Raw genomic sequence first — 24230 nt, 5'->3', positions numbered from 1 at the left:
AAACCAAAGATGGTGTCCGCCATGTTAGTTAGTACGACAGTGAGGTTTTAATTAGTTATGTGATGCTTAAATGAGGTGAAATGTTATAATTGACACTTGATAAGGACTTGTGATTGGTCGAGCATTTTGTATCTGGGATATTTTGGCTTCATTTCTGGATGGTGGGAGGAAGTGGAGACATATTCTCCATCTTTACTTACTGTCTATGTTATATATCAATTCAAACAAACAATTCAAAAATACCATTAGAGGTCATTTACCATTGTTCGAGGAAAGAGGTGAAGGTCAACTTGACCCTTTTGAATATTTTGAATATTATTGATTATATATATTTTTTTAGTTGCAGAGCATTAAAGTAATCAGGATATATTTTTGCAGTAAGTTGGATTTTAGAGGCTGGACATCATGGATAAATTTAAACAGTGGAAACTGAAGCAATGTTGACATCATAATAAAGAAATACTTGTGACATTAATTACGATTCTTTCAATCCATCAGCTTTGTTTTAATGTGTTTATTTTTGTTTTCAGTATTTTAAAACCACTCCCTTTAACATCACATTTTACATTATATCTTTAGTATCAAATATTAACATACAGCTGATAAAAACTCGACAAAAAAAGCACAATAAAAGCAAGAAAACAGAGAAACTGGACAGAAACTGGACACGTACAACCCATTTAGTCGATAATGTGATATTCTCTATGTATACATAACTGCAACACTTCCCACAAAACAAGACGATACATGTACAGTATATAAAAATATCTTTTAAAAGAGGAACATGCATTTCTTGCATGTTACACATCCGTTTGGCTTTATTCATTCTCCGTCTGTAGAACGTCTCAGTAAGAAAATAACGTCCAGAAGTTATTGTTATTAAAACCTGCTTTTTCTACATCGTAAACACAGTTATGAGGGAAATTAGCACGAGCCTGGGGACATATGAACAGGGAGATTCTTCTGTAGGTTTGAATATACAAATTGTAGACAAATGATGAGTTCAAGGTCAAAGTGGTGGAGGAGGTGAACCTGTGCTCCTGATCTCTGGATACAAGAGAGCGGGTGGGTCCATGCAGCTCAGTACATCTCGAGAAATACATTAAATCTTTATTTTTTTTAACTCCTGATGACACCAGTCGCTGCAGCAGGTCGAGGCACTGACACGTCTTTTTGTCTGTGGTCGTTCTGTCGCACAGAAAGTCTTTATCTGACTTCGGAGAAAGAGGAACCATCGAAACTCCGGCCTCGGATTGTTTGTGTTTACACTTGGGATACGGATCATGGGAGTTCAGACAAAAATACAGGCACTTAAATAAACTGACAGTGACAGCGGTCGGTTCCCAGTGCGCAGAATGCTAAGGGAATATTTTTGCAGATAGAAAGAAAGGCACTGTTGATGCACTGCTGAACTGAGTAAAGAGGAATATGAGGTTTATTATAGCAGCTCTATCTCCCACTGCTGACTCGGCCTCTCGTCGTTCTCTGGCATGATCACCACATGGTCCTTGTCGTACGTTTTTCCACCTGGAGAAAAGAAAGTCAAGTTACAGTCGTCGTGGCAACACTTTTATTATCAGGCACAGGCGATGCAACAATTCAAAGTCCTGCATTGTTTTATGAGAGTCTCGGTTTCAAGCTAAAGCAGTTAAAGTGAATCAAGATGAGAGAAATGAAAGCTATCCAACATCAGCTCTTACTTTGAAATGGGGACTTCAATTACGCCGACGAATTTGGATTCATATTAAAGCAACACTATACAACTTCATTGACTTAAAACAGCTTTATCAAGATTAGTTTAGAGTTTAGATAAGTAAATAAAAAGATAAAAAGACTCAGAAGTCATAAAAACCAGCGTTTATCGCCGATATTCAGAGGAGACTTTTAAAATATGAAGAATTCTAAACAGAGTTTGGTGGATTTGTTACAGCAGCAGTTCTGCTGGTTCAAGAAGCAGAGGATCATGGGTAATATAACAATTCAGTTGTGTTTTGGTTAAATTTGAGGGTCAAGAGATTTATAGACTTAGTTTTTTCTCTACATGAAAACCATTTCATCACCTGAGATGCAGAGGGCGCTGTTGCTCAGTAAAACCTACATAGTGTTGCTTTAAGAATATTCACAATAAAAAAATAAAAATCTCCCTTAGCCCATTTCTGTTCTATTCTTCTTTCATACCTTTGACATCCAGGACCATGCCAGGGAAAGTGAGGCTGGTGATGAGGCCGCTCATCCGGGTCGTCCAGTTCTGAATTGGCTGCCGAGTCTCTGACCACAAAACCACCTTGGCTGCCGGCTCTATGTTTCCCATCACCTGGAGACTCATGGTCGTGGACAGCTGAAAGAAAAGGTCACACACAGTAAACCCTCAGAGCAGCTGATGTATTTCAAGGTGTTTCTAATGTATCCCAGGTTTTGGTTTGGAAGATTCTTCCATTGTGTAAACCTTTAAATCAAGCTCTACCTTATTCTTGATGAATCCGTCCTGATAGAACCAGATGTCAGTCATCGGCTCCACCTCTGCCGTCACCATCACTCGTCCCGACTTCATCTCCTCCACGCCGCCCTGGACGGACACGGGGAGGCCGCTCTCTGTGTTCTTGATGCGGAAATACTGGCGCTTCTGCAGGAGAATAAAACACCACGATATAAAGACCATTACGATATAAGAGCTTTGGCTGATTTGACCTTAAACCATGGAATGTTCATGAAAAGGTTAATTTCAATGACTGGAGTTAAATCAGGTGAAGCACAGCTGACGACGAGGAGCTCAGTGACGAGCTAACTGTGAAGTCATCTGTCAATCAAGTGTTTTTTATCAAATTATGCATAATGTTAAACCTTTATATAGTTTAAACAATTGTTACTATTCTAAAAACAACAACATATTTGTAATTGGTAGCCAAGTTTTGGTTGAAATGTGGCTTCTATATCTATATTAATAAATTATCTACAAATGTGCTAATGATAACGATTCCTCTGCAGCACCAGACACTTTTCACATCGTAGTGGAACAACCAGGACTTTGCCTGTTGGCATGTGAACTGTTTGAAAAGAGGTTGTAAAGACGACGCGTTAACAAACCTGTATCACTGGATACACCGAGCCAATCGTAGACAGCGAGCTAAACTTTGGCCAGTTGGTGATTTCGATGGGCTCCAGGAGGAACTGGCGCCCCCTGTAGTTGCTGTGTTCACATATCACCCAACTGCAAAGGAAGACAGACGGGATTAGACGTTGGCAGCTACAGACAAACTGTTTGCTATCATGTAACCGAGTAATCAAATGTATTATTTGACTTTCAAGATGTTTAAACAGTTTTATTAGCTCATGTCGGATCCATGTGGTTTATTTCATCCACTTCACCGTCATCAAAACATGACAAGCTGCCGCTCGTGAGGACAAACAGAAAGATGCTCTGTGAGACGCCTCAATTCAAAGTCACCTACCTGCCGCTGTTGACCCTGACCGACAGGATGTGGTTGTTGAAGCCCTCGCCGGCCATGCTGAGGATCTCCGTCTCCGTGGTGATCTCTCTGCCCTCCAGACACTCGAGGCCGAACAGAGAGAGGGAGGGAATGGAGAACGTCTAGACGGGTGGGGAGAGACGGAGGGTCAGAGCAAGTCGAGGGGCGAGGACACAGTAAGTAAATGGAGGGAGCGTTCTCACCATCGGCACGACCTTGACGGAGCGGAAGCTGCAGCTGGGGGGGCAGCCCATGCTGGTTAAATTGGGGTAATCTCCTTCATGTAAGACGTACAAGTTCCCAGAGTGCTTTTCGTCCTCGTAGAGCACCCAGCTGGAACACAGAGGTTTGGAATCTTTCAGCCAAAACATATCGGCTCTTTAACCCTTACTTTTTTATTACTATTTATCTCACACTCCTTTATTCCTTAATTTCTCCGTCTCCCCTGCTCAGTTCGTGGTTCCTTACCTTCCTCTGACCAATCGGCACGACTTGGTCAGGAATTTCTCTGACAGCGCTTCCTGGTTGCGGTCGAAGATGTGACACTTGCCCTGGAAATTTGGCTCCGAGTAAAGAATGAGCTGATAAACAGAGGTGAGGAGAAGAGAGAGATCGGATCAACACAGCCGGAAAAATCGTATTGTTATTTTCTATTCTTATCTGTGCTGATGATTGATGTATTGATTAGGTCACATTTCGGCAACTTGTTTTTTTAATTATGGGTTGTGCAATTTAATATTTCACATGCAAGATTTTAATTTAAAAAAAACCAGGTTGAGAATAAACCACTGGATCAATGTGGGTGGATGTTCGGATCAGGGGCCTCTCAAGTAGAAACAACAATTCTAATCTTGTTCTCTGAAGTTAATCGTTTTCATTGCTTGTTCTGTGTAAATAAAGAAAGGGGAATTTAACTCTTTGACAAACACAGGATAGAAAACTGAGGAACACTGTTCTTGCAGTATCATAGTTTATAAGTTATGATATCATCTGCAGCCCTTTGATGAAGTGTGTGTGTGTACACGTGTCTCAACAGGTCCTGCATATTTTTCAGTTAAATCCCTGCACACCAAATAACATCTTCAAAAATAAGCTCAAAGTGTGGACACCAGCTATATCTCAGATTAAAAAGATACACCTGATTGTAAAGACAATATATTCACCTGGTTCCGGGTCTTCGAGTCGTCACGCGGAGCCTAAAACACAAACAAACAAACGTGAGAGGAACATATGACCCACGTGAAACACAGGGAATCTTGCTGAGGGTCACGAGTCCTCACCAGGAGGATGGGCTGCACTGAGCAGATGCGAGGGTCCTGAGAGCCCCAGTCAGCGCTGTTGTTGTAGAAACCTTTCTCTAAGATGTACTGGTCCCCAGAGTAGTCCACGTGGGAGTAGGCCACCCATCTGGACGCAAAAATGAACAATCGTCTTATTGTTGTATTAAAGCAACACTTGAATTAGTGACGTCACAACAGTAGTTAATGCAGAATCCGTCGACTTACGCCCCGCTGACCACGTGGATGGAGCGCGTGGACGTTTTGTAGTCGAACAGCTCGACGTCGGGAATGGCCTCGTTCACCTCGAAGGTGTTCTCTTCGGCCTCCTGCTCCTCCTCTGGCTGCTCGAACATCACCATCATGGGGTCGGACAGGTCCTGCAGAGGAGAGAGAACAAGTTTACACTGAAGCCTGAGGGATAAACCAGACCCCCAACCAGACCGTGTTGTGCTGTGGTTCTGATTTGGGGAAGTGATTTTAACGATTTCACCTCAGAATGTGTGATCCGACCGATTTTGTATCCTTGTATATAGAATTTTTGTGTTTTATGTTTCCCCTCGGCTGGGCATAACAATATATGTATTTTCATTATTGCATTGGATTTGTTGTGTGTTTTTAAGTTAATGACGTTGAATCAGATTTATGACTCAGATGTCCTGCAGGGTTCATTTTGATCCTGTGTGCTGTTTCCATCGGTTAATTCGGTTCCTATTCGTGCAGCCAAACACAGAAATAGAGAAACTCACGGCTCGTATGACCCTCACGGAGCGGAGCTCGGCATCGCAGCCTCCCCACACCCTCCAGTCCTGGTACTCCCCCTCCTCCAGCAGGTACTGGTGGCCTCGGTAGCCCTCCTTCTCGTAGCCCACCCAGCTGCAGGAAGGAAACAGGCAATCAAACTCTTTCTACCTGAATCGTGCAGCGGTGCAGTTCACTAGTGATCAATAAGGTGTGGTTTCATGCATGTGGGGATAACAACACTAGGAAGCAGCTCTTACATTCCTCCCTGCACTTTGAGGGAGCCCGCATTGTACATGAAGGCCGTCTGCTGCTTGTCTGTTCTGGTCATGAAGTCTCTCGCGTTGGTGGTTACCGTCCTCGACTTCCCGCAGAAGTACGGCTTGTCGAAGATCTCCAGCTGGAGACGCAAGAGACGCAGTTACAACCAGGATGCACTGACCACCTTTTTGATTTAATGTGGAGGTACGTGTTGTTTTAATTCTTCTTACCTTTGGTTCGCTCAGATTTTCCACTCGTGGTTCTCCCTACGACAAACATAAAAATACATTCACCCACTGGAGACATGTAAGAAGCTTGTCAGGACTTATAAGAGTGTTCACTTACTACTTTGAGCGGGTGCACGGATCCCACATAAGGATGTTCCACACCCCAGGCTGCAGGGTTGGAGTAACCCCCCACCTCCAGGACACGTGGTACGCCCTGGAAGAAGGGCTGTGCGTACACAAGCCATCTGACAAGAGGAAAAGACAACGTGAGTTTAGGAATAATCTGAAATAATGAGAAAATCGTCATATCAGTAGTATGACTGTTCATGACTCACAGTCCAGCATTAATGATGATGGAGTTGGCCTTAATGGGGAAGCCAAAAATCCTGGCATCTTCAGAGGTGTCTCTGAAGGTGACTTTCTTCCCCTCTGCGTTTTCCTCTGGGAAAAGACTGATTTCTGGGACGCTGTAATCCTGAGAGGAGACGGAGAGCCGCCATTAAAGTCACGTAATGGAGGAGAACACAGAGTGTAAAGCAAAACAATCCTGAAGGAGCTGATAATAAAACTGTTGTTCATCAAACTGTCAACGAACAACAGATGTCAAATGTTTTTCGAAATTGATTTTTCGCTGCAAGACGATAAAAAAACGTTTTCTATACGAGAGAAGCTGAGCAGGTAAGGATTTAATGTTATGGCAAAAAAATACATAAAGACTTTACTGTAATATTTGATGTCCAGTAACTTATTCATCTTTGACACTAGATGGTGCTATTGAGTGCAGGAGCAGACAGTCACTTTGCAAAAGCATCAATGAAAACTATAGTATTTATCCTTTTACTACCAAACGACGATGCTCTCACCCTGACGGCTCGTCGCAGAGATCCGATGATGAAGCTCCTGGTGGGCGTTATCTCCGTCTGCTCATCACCCGTCTCTCCGTTCTGCTCTTTGCCCTCCTCCTCCTCCTTCTGTCCGTTCTGCAGCTGCTCCTCCGGGGGGCTGAAGGGGCAGGAGAGCTCCATGTCGCCCTCGTCCAGGGCAAATTTTTCCCCTTTGAAGTTGGGTTTCTCGTACATCACCCATCTACCGAAGAGAGGAGAGAAGACGATGAAAACATCTTTCATTATTCTGTTTTGTTTTGATAACCGCTACTGCATCGCTATTCTGAAATCTGCACTCACACATGATTCATGATTAATGATTCTTCTTTTCTCTAATCTCCAAGTTGTGACATTTTACTTTGTTGGGTGTCAAACAATAACTTAAAGTCAGATTAAGTAACTTTAAGGCTTAATATGTCTAATACCTTAATTGCTTTTAATTGTGCTCTATATTAACTTGTAAAGCACCTTGTAACATTTGAAAGGTGCCATGTAAATAATGTTTATATTATCATTATTACACGGAACTGACCAATAGTCGCAGGTTCAATCGTCAGAATCAAGACCAGCTGAACTGTAGATCATTTTAAAATACTTAAAAGTCATGAAGAGCCAGAGTTTATCTCCAATATTCAGCAGGAAACTTGTGACGAATTCGAAACAGAGTTTGGTGTAATTGTTACAGCTGCAGTTGCTCAGGTTCAGGAAGCCGAGGTTCACGGGTAACATCCTGTTCAGTTGTGTTTCACTTCAGTGAGCGGAACGACGCAGTCAGAGATTGACATGCTTTGTTTTTTCTGGAAACCACTTGAGCCCAACAGAGTTATTCACCACACGAGGCTGCAGGGGGCGCTGTTGCTCAGTACAAGTTACACAGTGTTTGTGGAACATTTACTCAATTTGTGTGATTGGCCACGGTCGAGCTAAACATACAAAACCTTGCTTGAAATAAAAAACAAATATAAGAGATTTAAAGGGGAAGTCACTCTTTACTTTCGGGGCCTCAATGAAACACAACATTTTGATATCACAAGACAGAAAGTTTAGAAAATCTTTAACAATGCTTTCTCTTTTAAATATTTGTTCAATGTTTTCAATGCAAAAGGACTAAAGCTGTCAAATAAATGTAGTGGAATACAAATTTAAATTAAAACTGAATCACTTTAATATAGAATCTTTTATTTACTGTCCAAATACTTTCTGCAAGTACCTTTAAATTGTTCTTTAGCACAGTACTATATAAATATAGTTGCATTACTCCACTGGTAGATAAACTCTCAAAGAAAAATAAGTAGATAGTTGGTTTGAATCGAGGGTTAATGGGACACACGGATGTTTCACCAGCTCCGAGCGGTGCCATCAGTGTCAGTGCTGCTTCACACACTTGGCTGCGTTGGATTCAACATTCCACATCGGAGCCCAGTGTGTGTTCAAGCTTGTGTGTGCTGGGGTGCGGGTGTGTCAGCTATTGATGGCATTTGCATATCCACGCTGCATCGGTGGCATTTCTGCTCTGACATCTGCAGAGAGGGGTTTATTGTGAACAGCCGGTGTTTAATTACACACCTCACACTTCAGGGAAAACAAGGTGCGGAGGTGACGACTCATAACTTGACATTCAGAAAGAACTTCAAAAGGTCAATGTTGAAGGAGGGTCCAAAAACATTAGGCAATGTCGGTCGGTCGGTCAAAAACCGGGTGTGTGCTCATCTGGTTGTGGATTTTATTCCCTGTGTACTTCTCTCCATCGTTGTATTGACAGCTGACAGGGTATTTCAGTTTGAAAGCAAAGTCATGTTGTGTGTCTGAAGCATAAAACTGTGATTCAGTGCTTCTGTTTTTGTTGTGGATCATATGAAGCACGTTAATTTAGATGTGCTGTGACGTGTGACAGTAATCTGTCGCTGTCCACTCACCCTCCTCTGACGACCCTGATGGAGATGGTGTCCTGCAGCTCCCAGGACGTAGCGTCCACGACATCACTGCGCACCTCGATCCTCTGGCCGCACATCCCCGGTCGGTCAAAGATATACATCTAGAGAAAACACAGAAACAAGACAGATGCTAAGTAGATAATAACGTGGAATGATTGTTTGGCTAATTTCTAAATGGCGGTTTTCCAACACAGGTGTGAATCCTGGCTGTTTGTCTGAAAGGTATTTGCCTGCTGCTCCTCTGCAGAAAGGCTAAAAGACTCCGAGATCATCAAATCCAAGACTTTACAAAGACAGGGATTAGAAAATCACTTTTAAATAAATGATTAGCAAATTACTCGGAAGGTGAGGAGGATTGAAATAATGACTCAGAATTACTGCAGGCAAGAGCTCAAACTGTGCAGCTGAAAAACGACCTTTACGGGAAATAAAAGAACAAACCCAGTATCATCCACTGACTAAATATTCAGTGAGATTAAATTAAATCTTAAATTTCATGCTCGTCCCCTTTAAGAGAACAACTGTGCAAGGTAAAAATGAAAAGTAGCAGAATTAGTGCCTGATTATCATCCAAATTCGAAACGTGATAAACCTGTTGAGGTTTTGCACAAGGCTGTAGTTTCTTAAAGTTCAGGTTTACAGACATGTTCAGTCCGTTCAGGTCTGAGGCCCTGCAGCGGGGAAGAGCTCAGTCTAACTGTCAGCTCCTCCTCTCATATTCAGAATCTGTCACGGACAATCTCAGAGAAAAAGAACCACCTACGTACGCCCTTTAGCGTGCAAGCAGGAGCAGGCCTGACATTTAATGACATTTAAATTAATAATGGCTGCAGCAGAAGTAGCAGGTATGCAGTATTTGTTGGCATCATCCACTTTTGACGAATACTTGTGGTGGAGAACAAATAAAACATGAACCATAATCAAGTTAACAAGACAACTGCTGCTCATAGTGAGAAACGGTTATGAAACAGCGGCTGTGCAAGAGGCCAAAATAAAGCCACAGTAACAATTTGTCTGGTATCAATGACCTCCCTCAGGTGAAACAGTTGTATTCTGTGAATGAACGGGGAACAGAACGTCAGACAACGTGAACTGAAATTTGTCTGAAATCCTCTTGTGTGCGGCAGCCCTATTGTTTATGTAGCCGACAAATGACTTCCTGATCCCAGGCTGAAGGGGATCAGTGACGGCTACTGTCATCTTCGAACAAGTAACACGGCAGACAGCGGTTGGCGAGCAGGGGTTTGTGCAGAGACTCACCTTTCCAGGACGAGGATTGAGCTTCCCGTGCTCCTTCGCCTTTGTGAGCTATGGACAAAGACAAAAATATATATATATTTTAGCACAATTTAAAATATATGTGGTATTTGAGTACAACATAAGACATCCTGAAGCAGGTAATGAGGATGATTGAAGATAAAAGGTAAAGATAAAGCACAGGGGTGTGAACAAATGAATATATACAAATATTAGAAGGATTTGATAATTAATAATATACTGTATGTGTTTTACGTGAAAATAACCACAAGCCCTTTTATTTTGGCTCACTACATTGTTCATCTACACAGGCCAACACATCCCCTTCCTCCATCAAGGCTCTACAGTCCCCTTACATTCAATCAAGCTCCACCAAATCATAGACATCAGGGCCCTAAATGTTTCATGAATTATTCCCTGAGAAATTAGTGAAAAGTTAGAAACATGAGGAGGGAAACGCCCTATGTCGCAATGAAAAACTGATAAAATAAGTTCCTGGATCCGTCCCTTTGCCAAAATGTATTGGATTCTTCCTTGGCCCATCATCGTTCTAATTGGTGGAGGTAACCAGAATGGCACTCGGCAGATTGCATTCCTCCGCCAAGGTCGAACGATCCTACACTCGACAATCCAAACATCGTTTACATCAAAGCCGAATAAAGACGCGAGGGGAGAGAATCATCATTAACGCCAGAACAAGCGTCTCTTTGACAGGTGTTAATACCTTCACCCATTGTACCTGTAGAACCCAACGCTCACCAACACCAGACCCATTAAACTGTCGAGTGGAACCAGCGACTGATGAATGAAGTCCCTGTTCAGCTCGTTGAGCAGAGTCGTGATTTCCTGCTGCACAAAAAATTGGCAGGGACATCGATTCCATTTGGGTTTGTTTACTCATGGTACTTGGAATGTGGTAGCGGGTTAGCACAGAGAAATTTGCATATAGATCCACCAGAGAGATCAGTGTGTGTGTGTGTGTGTGTGTGTGTGTGTGTGTGTGTGTGTGTGTGTGTGTGTGTGTGTGTGTGTGTGTGTGTGTGTGTGTGTGTGTGTGTGTGTGTGTGTGTGTGTGTGTGTGTGTGTGTGTGTGTGTGTGTGTGTGGTCTCAGGTATCACTTGGCCTCTCCTCCCTGGGAGCTGTGTAGGAAACAGGCTATCACCTGGATCATGTTACCGAACAAAGAGAGACCGAAAGCTATTGTGTCACCAGACCTCGTTAGAGTCGTTCTCTGTTCTCATGTAAAGTTAAAATACACATATATATATATATAATAATTGACTAATTTAGAAACGACATCGTCACGCCTGTTCGCTCTATGTAAACTTTTTTCACCTGTATTCTCAAATGGTCCCTCACTCAGACGTATATAGATAGTTGTAATTGAATGCGTGAATGGTGAAAAATACTCATTTATCGCAAAGGAAATTTCTAAAATTCTGTCTTGTCGTGTTTTCATCATGCTTGTCAATTGTATTTCTCAGTAATTGGAGTATTTATTGTATTTTAACCTCTGATGCTCCTAAAATCCCAAGTATCGCTTCTAACTGTGATCGACTTGTCTGTGTCCCAATGCAGCCGTGGGTGGAGCTGTTTGTCCCCAACAATGCTGTCATTGAAATGCTGTCACGCTGCAAAACAACAAAGAGTCAAAGTCAACATTTACATTCCTCTGGTACGACACGGTCCAGTGTTCAGCGTGGAGAATGCACGGTGGATGATTTCGGGCAGAAAAGCCTGATCCACACTGGTGAATGATGCTTCTGAGGCAACAGAGGAGGGATGACTGACGCGGTGTCGTAATCTGTCGGACTGTCACATCACAGCTACAGCCACAAAGAGCTTGTTGTGAAAAATAAAATAAAATAAGATAAGAATGAGACTAAAAATGATCAATAATGGCGGTTTTGGAGGAAACATTTTGAACTAACAAATTATAATGGAATGAGAATTATTAAATATATAAATGATGGATGTAACAGTGTAATCTGTGTAAAAGTCTTGGGACAAATGTGCTAAATGGTGCTTGATGTACAATATTTCTCCTCAGATACTCGACCATTACTGACAATGATTCAATGATTCCTCTTGTTGAGGATTAACACGAGAGCGGGGGCCGACATTTCCTACATGTGTAAAAAGCAGTTGACCAATCACAACAGAGTGGGCAAGTGGGCCAATCACAGCAGACTGGACTTCATCAGGAGGCGGGTTTTAAGGAGACAGGAGCTATAACCAAGTGTTTCAGACAGAGGCTGAGAAGAGGAGCTGCAGCAGTTTGAGGAAAGTCGTACATTTTCGGACCATTAGAGCAGATACACATCTTCAAGTAATTGTGAATCTGGGCAAAATACGTTTCCTGAAACTTCTTTGCCTCAACAACAGAGAACAAAAGCAACGCCAAACATCTGCTTCATTTACGAGAGGTGCCGACAAGTCTCCGGTGCCCAATTAAATCATAAACTCACAGTTTTCGCTCGCCAATATAATTAGATACCGCTGATGGAATGTGCGGTTTCAGCAGATCCTTTATTCAGAATGAGCGTGAACATGTGATGCACGAAGCTGTTGAAGAAAACAAAAAGAAAACTCGTGGGGGAGAACAAGTCATCACTTTGTCCTCATGCCTCCCACCTCCTCAATTCTGCCTGTCAACTCCGCTTTATCAAATAACAGGCAAACGAGCGGAGAACTGTGAAAATAAAAACAAAAGGCGAGGTGTGGCTGTGTCTGTGCAGGAACAGGCAGATAGCTGGGATGGGTGCGGAGCCCGATTCAAGAAAGAAATGCAAAAGGTGCAGACTTTTTAAACGATCAAGCAAAGTTACATCCACCTGCTGAGAGACGGGTCGCCGGGGGTTTCAATGCATGAGGAGTTTAAAAGTTTCTATTCATTTCTACAAACAAATCCTCATCCATTTACTTTCCATGTCTCTAGTTTTATCTGTTGACTTAAGCAAAGCAGGATGAAGCTGTAAAATATGTCCCTGTTCAAACACAGGACACTGACACACGACCTTCACTGATAAGATTGTACTTTAAATATAACTTTGTCAATAAAAGCCATAGAATGCCACATTTAAATTTGAATTCAAATTCAGTGCAGATCAGATCTATTGTAACTCTATTTTCTATCTAAAAATCTGCATGATCACACAATGTTTCCATTAAAACTACCTGCAAAAATTTAAAGCCAGGGTTGGTAATCCTGGAAAAACCAGCAGGATTAGGCTCCGCTTAGAGAGATTTAAACCAATACACCCCCCCTTCCAGTGGCCCTCCCGGCTAAAAGACGACTATTCCGTGACTTTGCTAAGCCCTCGCTAACGTCTCTCTGCTTCTGTGGCATCTGTCCAGCTGAGGACTCCAATCCTGCACAATGACAACACGGGCAGGGTGTGTGCAGGTGAGTTAGTGACGGACAGGTACGCTGCACTGAATGAAATGACTCGCTGTTCTGCGAGGGCCACGGACAAAGGCTTGTCCCCCCCCCCCTTTTCTTTTTCAGATGACTCTATTTATCGATGGCTATCGTGAAGACGATTTCAACAAATGCAATTTCAAGAGGAATGCACCTTTCTGGTTTAACTGCGAGTTCCCTCACCACCAGGTCCCACTAACTGTGCATGTATGTGCAGTAAACAAAAGCCTCTGTTGAAGTGATCATAGGCCGGAATGCAACTTTGCATATTTGCAACACAATAATGTGTCTCTCCATTCCTTTCTTCAGGCGCCCGGCTCTACGTTCTTCACAGCGGAGACATTTTTTAAATCCGCCCTGTCTGAAAAATAAACATCTATTGCAGTAATATCCCCCTCCCCAGATGTCTGGAGGCCCAAACACCTCATCTGATGCCAGCTTCAGTGGCTGCTAGGAACACGAGCTGAGGTCCTGCTGTGTCAGTTAAAAAACATTAGAGCTGCAGGAGCCATATCGCTGAACAACCCAGAGGAAAAACAAGTACTGTTTGAACTGGAATGTGCAAACATTCGGATTAAGAGTCGACAAGACAGCTGCACACTGATCAGACCGTACTTTTTTGTGTTTGCATGGGCAGAAATAACAGCGTCTTCACGTGCTCAGCGTGGAGAAACACGATCAACAAAACGGCCCAGTGCACTGCAGAGAGGAGCAGAAGGATTTACTGCATGTCCCAACATCCCATCGTTCCCTCAGGGGCCCACTTCTGTGGCTTCTATGTTACCTCACTCTTGGCAAACACTGCACTTACAATGTATAATGGGTCATTATAATGGTTAATAGTGTGAGATAGCATAAAAACAGTTTATGGTTTGAAGCAGGAGCTGTGAAGAAGGGAGAAGGTGGCCGGAATGATCCAGAATGACTTTCAGTGGACAGATCAGACGGAGACAGAAGTGAGGGAGGGTGTGAGCGTCGGCATGTGTGCACGTGTGAGCGGATCTTGTCTTTCCTGCCAATAAAAATCATTGTCAGACATAATCAGTTAAACACCTGACATGCACACACAAACGTTCGCATTAGAAGAACGAGTCCATGCATGCGTCTGGAGACACACCCTTTTTGTTAGGGACAACCAGTGGGAATAGGATGTACAGTAGCTGACAGGTCGCCATCGGGGGTTTGAATCCCACCAACGAGCACTTTATTTCACTTGCTAACGCGTGACCACTGTAGGAACCTTTTTGAGGCTTCTGGTTACCTCCGCCGAGGACGTGGTGTTTTTGTTTGTCAGCAGGATTACGCAAAAACCACAGAACGAATTTCCCCCAAAACTTGGTGAAAGGATGTAACATGGGCAAAGAAAGTGGCAGTTAAAATTGAGCACAAATCCAAAAGAAAGGGGCTGATCTCCCTTTTTGAAACATTGTGAAATAGGGAATAATTCATAAATCTTGATGGAAATAAATCAGGCATCTTTACAAAATTAGATCTATGAGTGTTTGCAATTTGGTGCAGCTTGATTGAATTAAAAGGAGACTTTCAGGGAGTTTTGCACTGTTCTGGGTGCCATTATACCATCAGGCTAACTGTGGTCTACAAATATTTGAATTCAAAAGCTCCATAAATATACGTTCCACTAAGTAAAGGTATACATAGACTAACAGGGCCACTGCTGTGTGCACTACAAACCACAGAATCACTCTCTCTCACCTGATGTGAGCTGCCCTGTTAGTTTGTCTGTTTTACAATACTGAGGACAAAGGGGAGACACACTCAGAGCTGCCCATGTAATAAGTGCACACATAAATGTAGTTGTGGTTTCCATTACAACCTTCAATCAGCTCTTCCAGTTTATGCACTGCTTTCTAAGTATGAACTGCTTTTTTATTACATCCTTACACTTTAGAGAAACACATTATTCTGACACTGTGTTTTCACTGAACTGAGGTCTGCTCCTACACATACAAGTTCTACAACCTATTTACCAAAAAGTGTAAACGCCGAATCCTTATTCTTCTCAGTAATATAAAGCTTTTGCAAAATATGTAATTTAATCTAAATCATCCCTTATTTTGATGGATTTTTATTGTCACCTAAGCAAAAATAACAAGACCCAGTAATAATAATAATACAGAAAAACTAGTCATACTCACATAAGCGTCAGGGAAGGCTCTGTATTTTGACACTTGATTCCTGTCGGGCTCAGGTTCCTTGCTCTGGAACAGAGACCCCCCATACGCGCTGTTGAACAGTGACGTCTGCTGGACCCCACCGGGGCCATCGCTGCTGAAGCTCCTCTGCAGGAGGGGCGGTGGCGTTGTCCCAGCACCGGCACCCATCCCCATCCCCTGTGTCTGGCCAAACATGGATAGGGGGGAGTCTGTGGTTGTGAACGACCTGTGGAGGTCTATGGAGCCCGTGGGGCTGAGGAGGCGGGTGGGACTGTTACTGGAAGGTGGGGAACCAAAGCTGAGCGGCGGAGGCTGACTCATGCGGCTGTTGAAGTCTTCGGCTCCGGTCAAGGAGCCTGAAGAGGACGATGAGTTTACAAGGAAGGAGAAGCGATCGAAGCGGGACCCTCCTAGGTCGCCGAGGTCCTTCTTTCCCACACTCAGGCGATCGCTTGAAGGCCCCGTGTCTGGAAGCGAGCCGGATCGGTAGAGTGGACGATGGCCTCTTCCATTCTCCATTGTCTGATCTATGGACGATGACCTGTAGCCTCCATAGATTGCACTGTTGTCGAAGCGAGAGCCTGTGATGGGCGGCGGAGATATTCCGTTTCCATTCAGCAACGGGGATTTTAAGTCCTCAGGGGAAGAGTCAGAGAATCTTCTTAAAACAATACTGTTGGTAGCTGATGCTCTCAGAGGCAAGTTCAGGCCTCGTGTTCCTGGCTGCTGGTCCTGCAGGAGATCGAGCACAGGCGGTAAATCAAGCAGTGAGAATAAAACTAAACAAGCAATGCTATAATGTTAATCTGCAAGAGATCTCCTCAGGTAGACTGTTTTGTTTCTTTTGTCTCTGGGATTTCTGACTTAACCACAATGAGAGTGAATGTAGGTTTGTTTGTGGAAAAGAAAAATGTAGTTTCGAATTTTTTTTCTCTTTTCTGAAGCCAAAAAGCCAAGTTTCCACAGAGGGATACAAATTATCCTGCTTTTGTATTCTGGTTGAGTAGATAATAATCTAAGGGTAATAATAATAATTATATTAATAACAGTGTAATTATTACATAATAACAAGTAAAAAGTTAGATAATTAGATATAATTACTTCCAGAGCATATTTCCCTGCTCCATGCATTCTATTCTGTTGCATTTTTTAATTCCTAGAAAGATCATTTAGTAGATAAAACATTTCCACTAACGTTCATTTGAATATGAATGTACTTATTTCAGGTGTCATCAGTGCACTGTACCTTCTGGGTCTTCAGCAGCTCCAGTGGTGATCGATTGTCTCTGGGGAAGTTCCTCTTCAGTCCCAGCTCAGGTGGCAGAGTGAAAATCCCATTCAGCGACTCGGGGCCGGTGGTTTCCATCGTTTTCACGGGGCTGGTGAGGGAGGCAGGGAGGTGAGGGGCGATGGGGCTGGGAGCATCCTCCACAATGGGAGGCAGCGAGGACATCAGGTTTGGGGCAGGTGGCCGCAGGCCAATAGACCTGGGCCTGAAGGAGGGTCCCATGTTCTTCAGGGTGTCCACCAGGTTGTCCATGTCCAGCTGGTTGGAGAAGTCTGTGTCGGGGGAGGCGGGGGGCGTGGATGGGGGAGCTGCAGGCTCGCAGACCAGCTCCACCAGTGTGGCTGTAAACAATCCAGTGAACTCAGAGGGCTCGTTGTCGTCTTGTGTGAACCCGTCGGTGTGGCTGGTGTGAAGGGCCGAGGAGAAGCTGGACACAGGGAGCGGTTGTGAGTCCCAGCGTGACTTTATCCTCTCTGCCTCTCCCTCCCTCTGTCTCTCTCCTTCACTTGCAGGTGCAGCTGGCTCCTCCTGCTCCACCAAGCTCCTCCTCCTCCAATCATATCTGGCTTCTCCCGCTGACTCGCTCTCACGGCTCAGGTCGACTTCGTTGTCGTCTCTGAGCCTGTAGCTCAGGCTCAAGTGTTCCTCCGGAGCGGGGGAGGAGGCGGAGGAGGAGAGTGTGTCGCTCAGAGGTTTGTACACTGTAGCCCCGGGGAGAGCGGAGTAGGCGGAGGAGATGGAGGAGGAGGAGGTGCTGGAGTAAGTGTCAGACGATGTGTAAGTCTGAGAGTCAGAAAAAGAGGAATCCTGCTGTACCTTGTATGGTCTGTACTGAGAAACACCCTCAAATCTATTCCTCCACGTGTACTCTGAGGCGACGTCTCTTCCATTGGACTCAGTTGAGTCCACCGTGTCCTGTCCGAGGTCGTCAGCCTCAGTGATCAGAGACATTTTATGGAAACGCTGTTTGGATTCGTCCTCTTCCAGGGAAGACGAGTTCCTTAGGGTCAGTTTGGTGCTCAGGTTGCTGTAGCCTGAATTCATTTTGTCAAACGTGTCCTGGTCGGCGTTTGTCTGCCGACTCTCTGGAGCTGCTGCGTCTGTCCTCGAAGCCGTCGGGGACCTAGACAGACAGAACGAAAGTCTGATTTTAGTGCCTTCAGGGTGTGGCAGCCATGTAATGACAACAATGCAAATTTACACAAAGACTTCCTTTGAATGTCTTGACTTGCAAAATTGAGTTTACAAGAGCCTCATCATTACAATTGTTGTTTAGAATACATTTTCACAGATAACGGCTGAAGGGATCGGAGCCTTATCGTGGAAACGGGAAAAGAGAAGAGCAACGCAGGAAAAAAGGTTAAAAGAAAGGAGAAGTTTCACTCTACAGATAAAGTCATGAAACCGAGAGGGAGGAGCGTTGACACGTGGGTGTAAAAAGTAGATAATTCCAAAGGTCAAGAGAATAAACAGGAAGGGCCTCAGTGAGCTGATTACATTAGTCCACAGCAGTGTCAATTTTGTAAGAACCCCCTTAAATTCTATGATGGGCTACATGTAGGAGACTGTAAAGTCCCCCCCCCCCCACGACAACGCCCACATGCCACTAACCTTGTGCTAAAAGATTCTTAAGTTTAGAGGTTTGGTTGAAGACTAGAATGTTTAATTTCCTCTCGTTGCATCTACACATAAAAGAGAGTCGAGGGAGTTAAACAGACAATAAATGCAAGAACACGCTGTACATTGTACACAGGAACATTGTGGGAACATGTACAGGCACATTATGTAAATCTAGATCCAATGCACATGTGCTTGAACATGCAAATGTCCTCATGTCCTTACGGAGCGATGCTAAGTGAGGGGAGAAATTAAGTGTATGTATGATATAATTTGTTACGCAGCTCAGGAGACCATCGAGAAACTTCGAGTTTCGTCACCACACAGCAGATCCAGACTAACCTGCAAAACAATAGTCAAAACATTCCTCTCAAGGCTCACCTGCCTGAGTACCTGTCAAAGAATGACAGCTATGTGCATGCAGAGGGTTCGATGGAACTGATGCTTTCGGATGTTTTACCATTTCCTCATATACACAACAGACTAGAAGCCATTCATGCAGGTTCTGCAGAAGACACGCAGGCCGTTAACTCACAGGAGACACGAGTGACCTGATCATCAGGCAAAATGGGATTTCAGTTAAAGAACATTTTCAGACCAGTCTGACGAAACATGTTTGAGGGGAGAGGAGAGCAGGTGTGTCACCCGAGCACGTTTCTCTTATCTGCCCGTATCTACAGGGGATTATAGTGCACATTTACAAAGTGTGCAGTAAAGCCACTGGTGAGTGTCAAACGCCATCATGGCCTGAAGCTTTGCTCAGCTCAAGGAAAAGAAAAGTGTAGTTTACACAAGTCGAAAAAGTTTAAAAAATGACTTTTAAATAACTTTTACCAGAATTTTTAAATTCACAAAAAACCCACTAGAGGCAAGAAAAACTGAAAAAAGCATCATAAGTCTCCTTTAATGATACAATATGATTTTCTCCTATTGTTTTCAGAGATTCTTAAGGATTCAAAGATTCACTTTCTGCTCATTTCTGTCTGATTTATTCATGATGTGAACAATTTATTATCATTGTTGGATAAGGTTTGGTGTTTTGAAGCGTTTCGAGATGCATTCAGGGACCTGGAGCAAATATCCAAAGTAAATGTTGAATTAATTCATTCTAAATTGTGACTAATTGGTGTAAAACAACATGCACATCCATCCTAAAACCCTCCTGAACTTAAATTTGATCTGTCGAAGGATTAAGCGGTGAGGACTTCCTGAACAGAGCTTCAGTCAGGTCAAGGTGTGGTTTTTAAACTACCTTCACATGTTGTTTTACAGCACAGAGGGAATTCTCCACGAGTTTGTCATTCCTCTCTCGTCTCTAAGCAAAGTGTCAAAGTGTCAAACGGGAGCGTGTCAGCCACGATCACAAAGAAAAACAAAAGAGGAGTGGGTGGACCAGAAACAAAGGTCTTTAGGAGTTGAAGGTGTAAAGAAGGACATTTTATTCTGCATTTTCACTCAAATTCATGAGGAAAAATCAAACCAAACTTTAATGATGCAGCAGAAATTACATCTGTTTTACAAATCAGTGCTCTGAGGTGGGTGGGATCCTGGTGTTACTGCCCCTGACTTCACCACAGACGGCGCCTAGGAGACAGGTCAGACAGGCTAAATTCCATTTTTATCTTTCAGTGCACCACTGTCTGTGTCGGAGGCCCCAACCTGTTCTTTGGACGATTCTGGAGAAGACGAATAAACCATCTACTACCTCTGTTCTGACACTATTTGATGTGATGACACCAGAATGTCTCGGCTCCTCCACCTGAACTCAACGTGCACGCAGGAGTGACGTGGACCAGCTGGTGCAAGGATCACAGTCTCTCCCCTGAATGTAGGAAACTGAAAAAACTGCTTCATCCACCAGGGAGTCAGGAGTCAGGATGCTGAACTGTCTCCCTGTACCATTCACCCATGGATCTGGATTTGTTTTTTAAAATCCTACATATTTTGGGGACTGGTATCTAAGAGTGTGTGCAGAGTGGTGCAGCCTAATTGATATAGTTTGTAAATATGTATCATCCTCTGTCTTCCACTACAGTAAAACACACGTCTTTGCTGCCACCTTGTGGTCTTAAAAGTACTTCAAAGTGCCACAAAAATTAAACGGAAAATGATCAATGATGTTGTGGTGCTGTTACGCAACCAGTTACAAAACAGTCTTTCTCTGTAAATCTGTATCTGTAAATGTGCACCTGTCACAGCATGTGCCACGAGTTAACATGAAACTTATCTTTCTGAGGAATCTACCTCTCCCATCATGTCAAAACAGAAAAATTAAGTCACGCATAGGAGACTTAAAAACAGACCAGTGGGAGGAGAAGCCTCCAAAAAACACACACAAAAAAAACACACCTGCTCAAACACCACACGTCATTTAGCAGAGACCCACTTTCCCTCACAAGGTGTTGTCACGACTTTAAAGCTGCATCACCTGCAGCATTATTTCTTCCCTAGAATCAAAAGGCTCGATCAGAGACCAGCTTCAGATTAAACATTTTACTTTAGCGCTGTGACACTAAAACATTTCTGTATTTGAGAATCTGGCATGAGAGCCTGTGCTCCAGGTGTCAGACTAGAGTCAGGACACTTTTAACCATTTAGGAAACAATCTCAAGTATTTAGGCCTAAAACTAACGATTAGTTTAAATCTGTTGAAAAACGTCCACGACACACTCACAGCTTAACAGTTCAGAATTATAGAAAACAGACTAAAGCAGTGAATCTGCCGCGATAAGACATTTTCCTTGATAAAGAACTTTAATTATTATCGGACACTTTAAATTGTTACCGATAAAAAATAGGTAGTTAATTATACAGTGTTGGGGTGTGGCCTCTCTCCTGTCATGCTCCTATCATCGTAAATCACCGTCATGTCACTTACTAATTAGTAGGTTGCTTTCATGATGGAAACTACATTAAAACATTTCACAAATTTGTCTTTGGGGGCCGTCCCCTTGTGAAATGTTATGCAAATGATGTCATAGAAGCAAAGCACATTTATGTTTTGCTAGTTTAAGGAATGCAATCGTGCATCATTCATTAGAAACAGTGGATTTGTCCACATCATGGCCAGAGATGAATTGAATAATTGTTTATGTACGTGATCAATCAAATAACCTAAAATGAAGGAATCATGATCAAATGTTTTCTAAAAGTTTAATAAAATAAATAAATGCCTTCTTCATCATGTGATCATGTGATCTGCGGACTATAAACAGTCGATAGATGAATCTGAATCGATCAAGATGAATCTACATGACAGCGACAAATCAAAACAGCCGCAGATCATCAGGTTATGTCACTTGACGTATGGTGAAATTAAAAAGGGTGTGTTCAATGCAACGCAGGTCTGTCGGGGGAACAAGACAGATCATACGCTGCTGACCTATTTACCGAGGTAGATGTTTAGCCATCACCAGGTTCAGGGACTTATCAGGTGGCCACACGGTAAGGTGAGAAAGTTACGCTAGCCATATACCCTCTATTGTCTCATTAGCGAGGTAACAGGCTTTAGTTTCCTGTCGCAATTTGGTTCCAAGCAACAACAACTTGGTTCCACAACATCAACAATGTGCGTCTGGCAGAAAACCTTAGAGGGAAACCTGCTGCCAACACTGAGATTCAGAGGCTGCAATTTCCCTAAATGACATAATTGCCGACTTTGTGGAAATAACCCACTTGCTGCACTTTCCCCCGGCTGCTCCCTGCACACAAACCTTGTGGTCATCAAACGACCAACATGCAGACTGTGGTGAATGAGCCCGACTCTAAATCCAGAACACCTGCAGGACAAGAATCAAAACAGAGAAACAGTTCCCACTCACCCTGGAGTCAGGTCCGGCTCTTCTTCTGCCGGATGCTCGTGGCCCTCAGAGGACTCCCCTGCAGGTTCGGTATCAGGCGGGTGTGTGTCTACACTCAGGGTTGACAGCTCAACTCCCACCTGTTCTGGCACCGTCCTCTTTTTGTCCTCGCTCCCTGTAATCGTATCCTCCCACTCGCTACGCTGCTGATCACTGTTGTGCTCAATCTCTGTGGCATCTGATTGCAGCTCGGTGCTGTGCGTCGAAATGCCGGCAACAACCTCTGCTCCAGCTGAGGGATCCGCGTCGGCACTGCTGTTGATTTCTCTGCTGTTGATTTCTCTGCTGTTGATTTCTCTGCTGTTGATTTCTCTGCCTGCTTCTCCTCTCTCGTCCTCACCTGGTGAAACTTGTTCCTCTCTGCGCGTGGGAGTGATCACATCGTCCTCCCCAGTGTCGCAGGGAGCAGCAGGTTCACAATGAGGACTCCTGACGTCTTCGTACACCTGATCACTTGTCTCCTGGCTCGGGAGCTGCCTCTCTACGTTGAGGTGGTCTTCTGTTTCCAAGGCCCTGGTCCAGTTTCGCTCAGACCACTCCCCCTGCACATGCGGTGGCTCACTGGAGGGTGGAGCGACCTCGCATACCATCACCTGCCGAACCGGTGTGACCAGTAACTCCTCCTCCTCCTCCTCCTCCTCCTCCTCCTCCTCCTCTATAATCTGTGGCAACGCTGCCATTGCTACTTCTGTCTCCTGCCACTTTGCATCATTGCTCACCAAATACTCAGACATCTCGCTTTCTGGCACTTGAGTCTCCTCCACTTGACCCATCGGTTGTTGCTGCTCCTCTTCAGTTTGGCTGATGAGATCCATGTCGTTTCCCTCGTCGCCCTCACTGCCTTCCTCGCTCTGCATTTTAACAATCACCACCCTGAATTCTCCCTCATCTCTCTTGCTTCTCCCTCTCTCTACGACCTCCCCCCACTCCCTCTCCTTTAAACCGTCTACCTCCTCTCTTTCGTGCATCGTGTACATCTCTTCTTCCTCGCTCTCCTCCTCCTCGTTGTTCTCCTCGGCGCTGTAGTACACCTCCATGACACTGCCATCATCCGATCCCACACTCAGATACGCTGGGCTCAAAGGCCCTTCGCTCCCCTCCCTCGGCCCTGCACCAGAAGCAGCATATAAAAACTCTGTCGTATCGATTTGTATCTCGAGACTCTCGACTGCGCTCATTTTATCCGGGACAGGAGAGACACAGCCCGAGTCGGCACTCACTTCCTCTGTGACTACCTCTTTGACAAGGATCACCCTCTGTTTGGAGTCAGTAACCCGAGTCTCGGCCCCATGGGATGCTGCATAGTCAGAAACCGGTGGGGGAGGGTTCTGAACCACGGGGACTGACCTGACAGTGTCGTGGGGGAGGCTGAAACTGTCTGATTTCCCGTGTGACAGAGAGCGGGTCCACTCTGAATAAGGAATGTCTTTAACGACGAGAGAGGAAGGACGATATGTGTTTGCGTCCATTTGAAAATCACGAGTGTCGACGTGTGTGTTGTTATATCTACTTTCTGCATCATCCAGTCTGCGAGTATGCGAAGATGACAGGTGAGAGTAGATAACATTAGTTTCTGTCTGACATTCATTCAGGGTTTTCACCAAGACAGGCTCCAATGTGGTGTTCACCTCTATCCTCTCTGTGTGGATTACAAGAGGAGGAGGGGGAGGGTACGAGGGGGATGACATTACATCAGAGGTGAAACTCTGAGGGAAAAGTGAATCGTACAGCGCTCCGTAAACCACATCCTGACTGCGAGGGCGCTCTTTCCTGCCATCAGCCGAGGCTGTGGTGACACTTTTGGCAGTTTCGGGAAATGAA

At 44.2% G+C, this 24230-nt stretch overlaps 1 protein-coding gene across 1 annotated transcript; it reads right to left on the bottom strand.

The window, feature by feature from the left end:
- Positions 1–499: 499 nt before the first annotated feature.
- Positions 500–23021, bottom strand: crybg2 (crystallin beta-gamma domain containing 2). Its single transcript, XM_035183576.2, has 21 exons — positions 22371–23021; positions 16891–18055; positions 15627–16376; positions 10052–10099; positions 8774–8892; positions 6837–7059; positions 6309–6448; positions 6092–6218; positions 5977–6012; positions 5746–5885; positions 5494–5620; positions 4973–5124; positions 4748–4874; positions 4631–4663; positions 3936–4048; positions 3671–3800; positions 3450–3589; positions 3085–3208; positions 2465–2623; positions 2179–2338; positions 500–1527 (listed from the first exon to the last, which is right to left on the bottom strand). Exons 1-21 carry the CDS (start codon positions 22997–22999, stop codon positions 1439–1441), a joined length of 4731 nt encoding a protein of 1576 aa, XP_035039467.1. The 5' UTR covers positions 23000–23021; the 3' UTR covers positions 500–1438.
- Positions 23022–24230: the final 1209 nt, after the last annotated feature.

The sequence above is a fragment of the Hippoglossus stenolepis genome, chromosome 17 (genome assembly GCF_022539355.2).
Source record: "Hippoglossus stenolepis isolate QCI-W04-F060 chromosome 17, HSTE1.2, whole genome shotgun sequence".
NCBI lineage: Eukaryota > Metazoa > Chordata > Actinopteri > Pleuronectiformes > Pleuronectidae > Hippoglossus > Hippoglossus stenolepis.
This window is presented reverse-complemented; position numbering and strand designations above follow the sequence as displayed.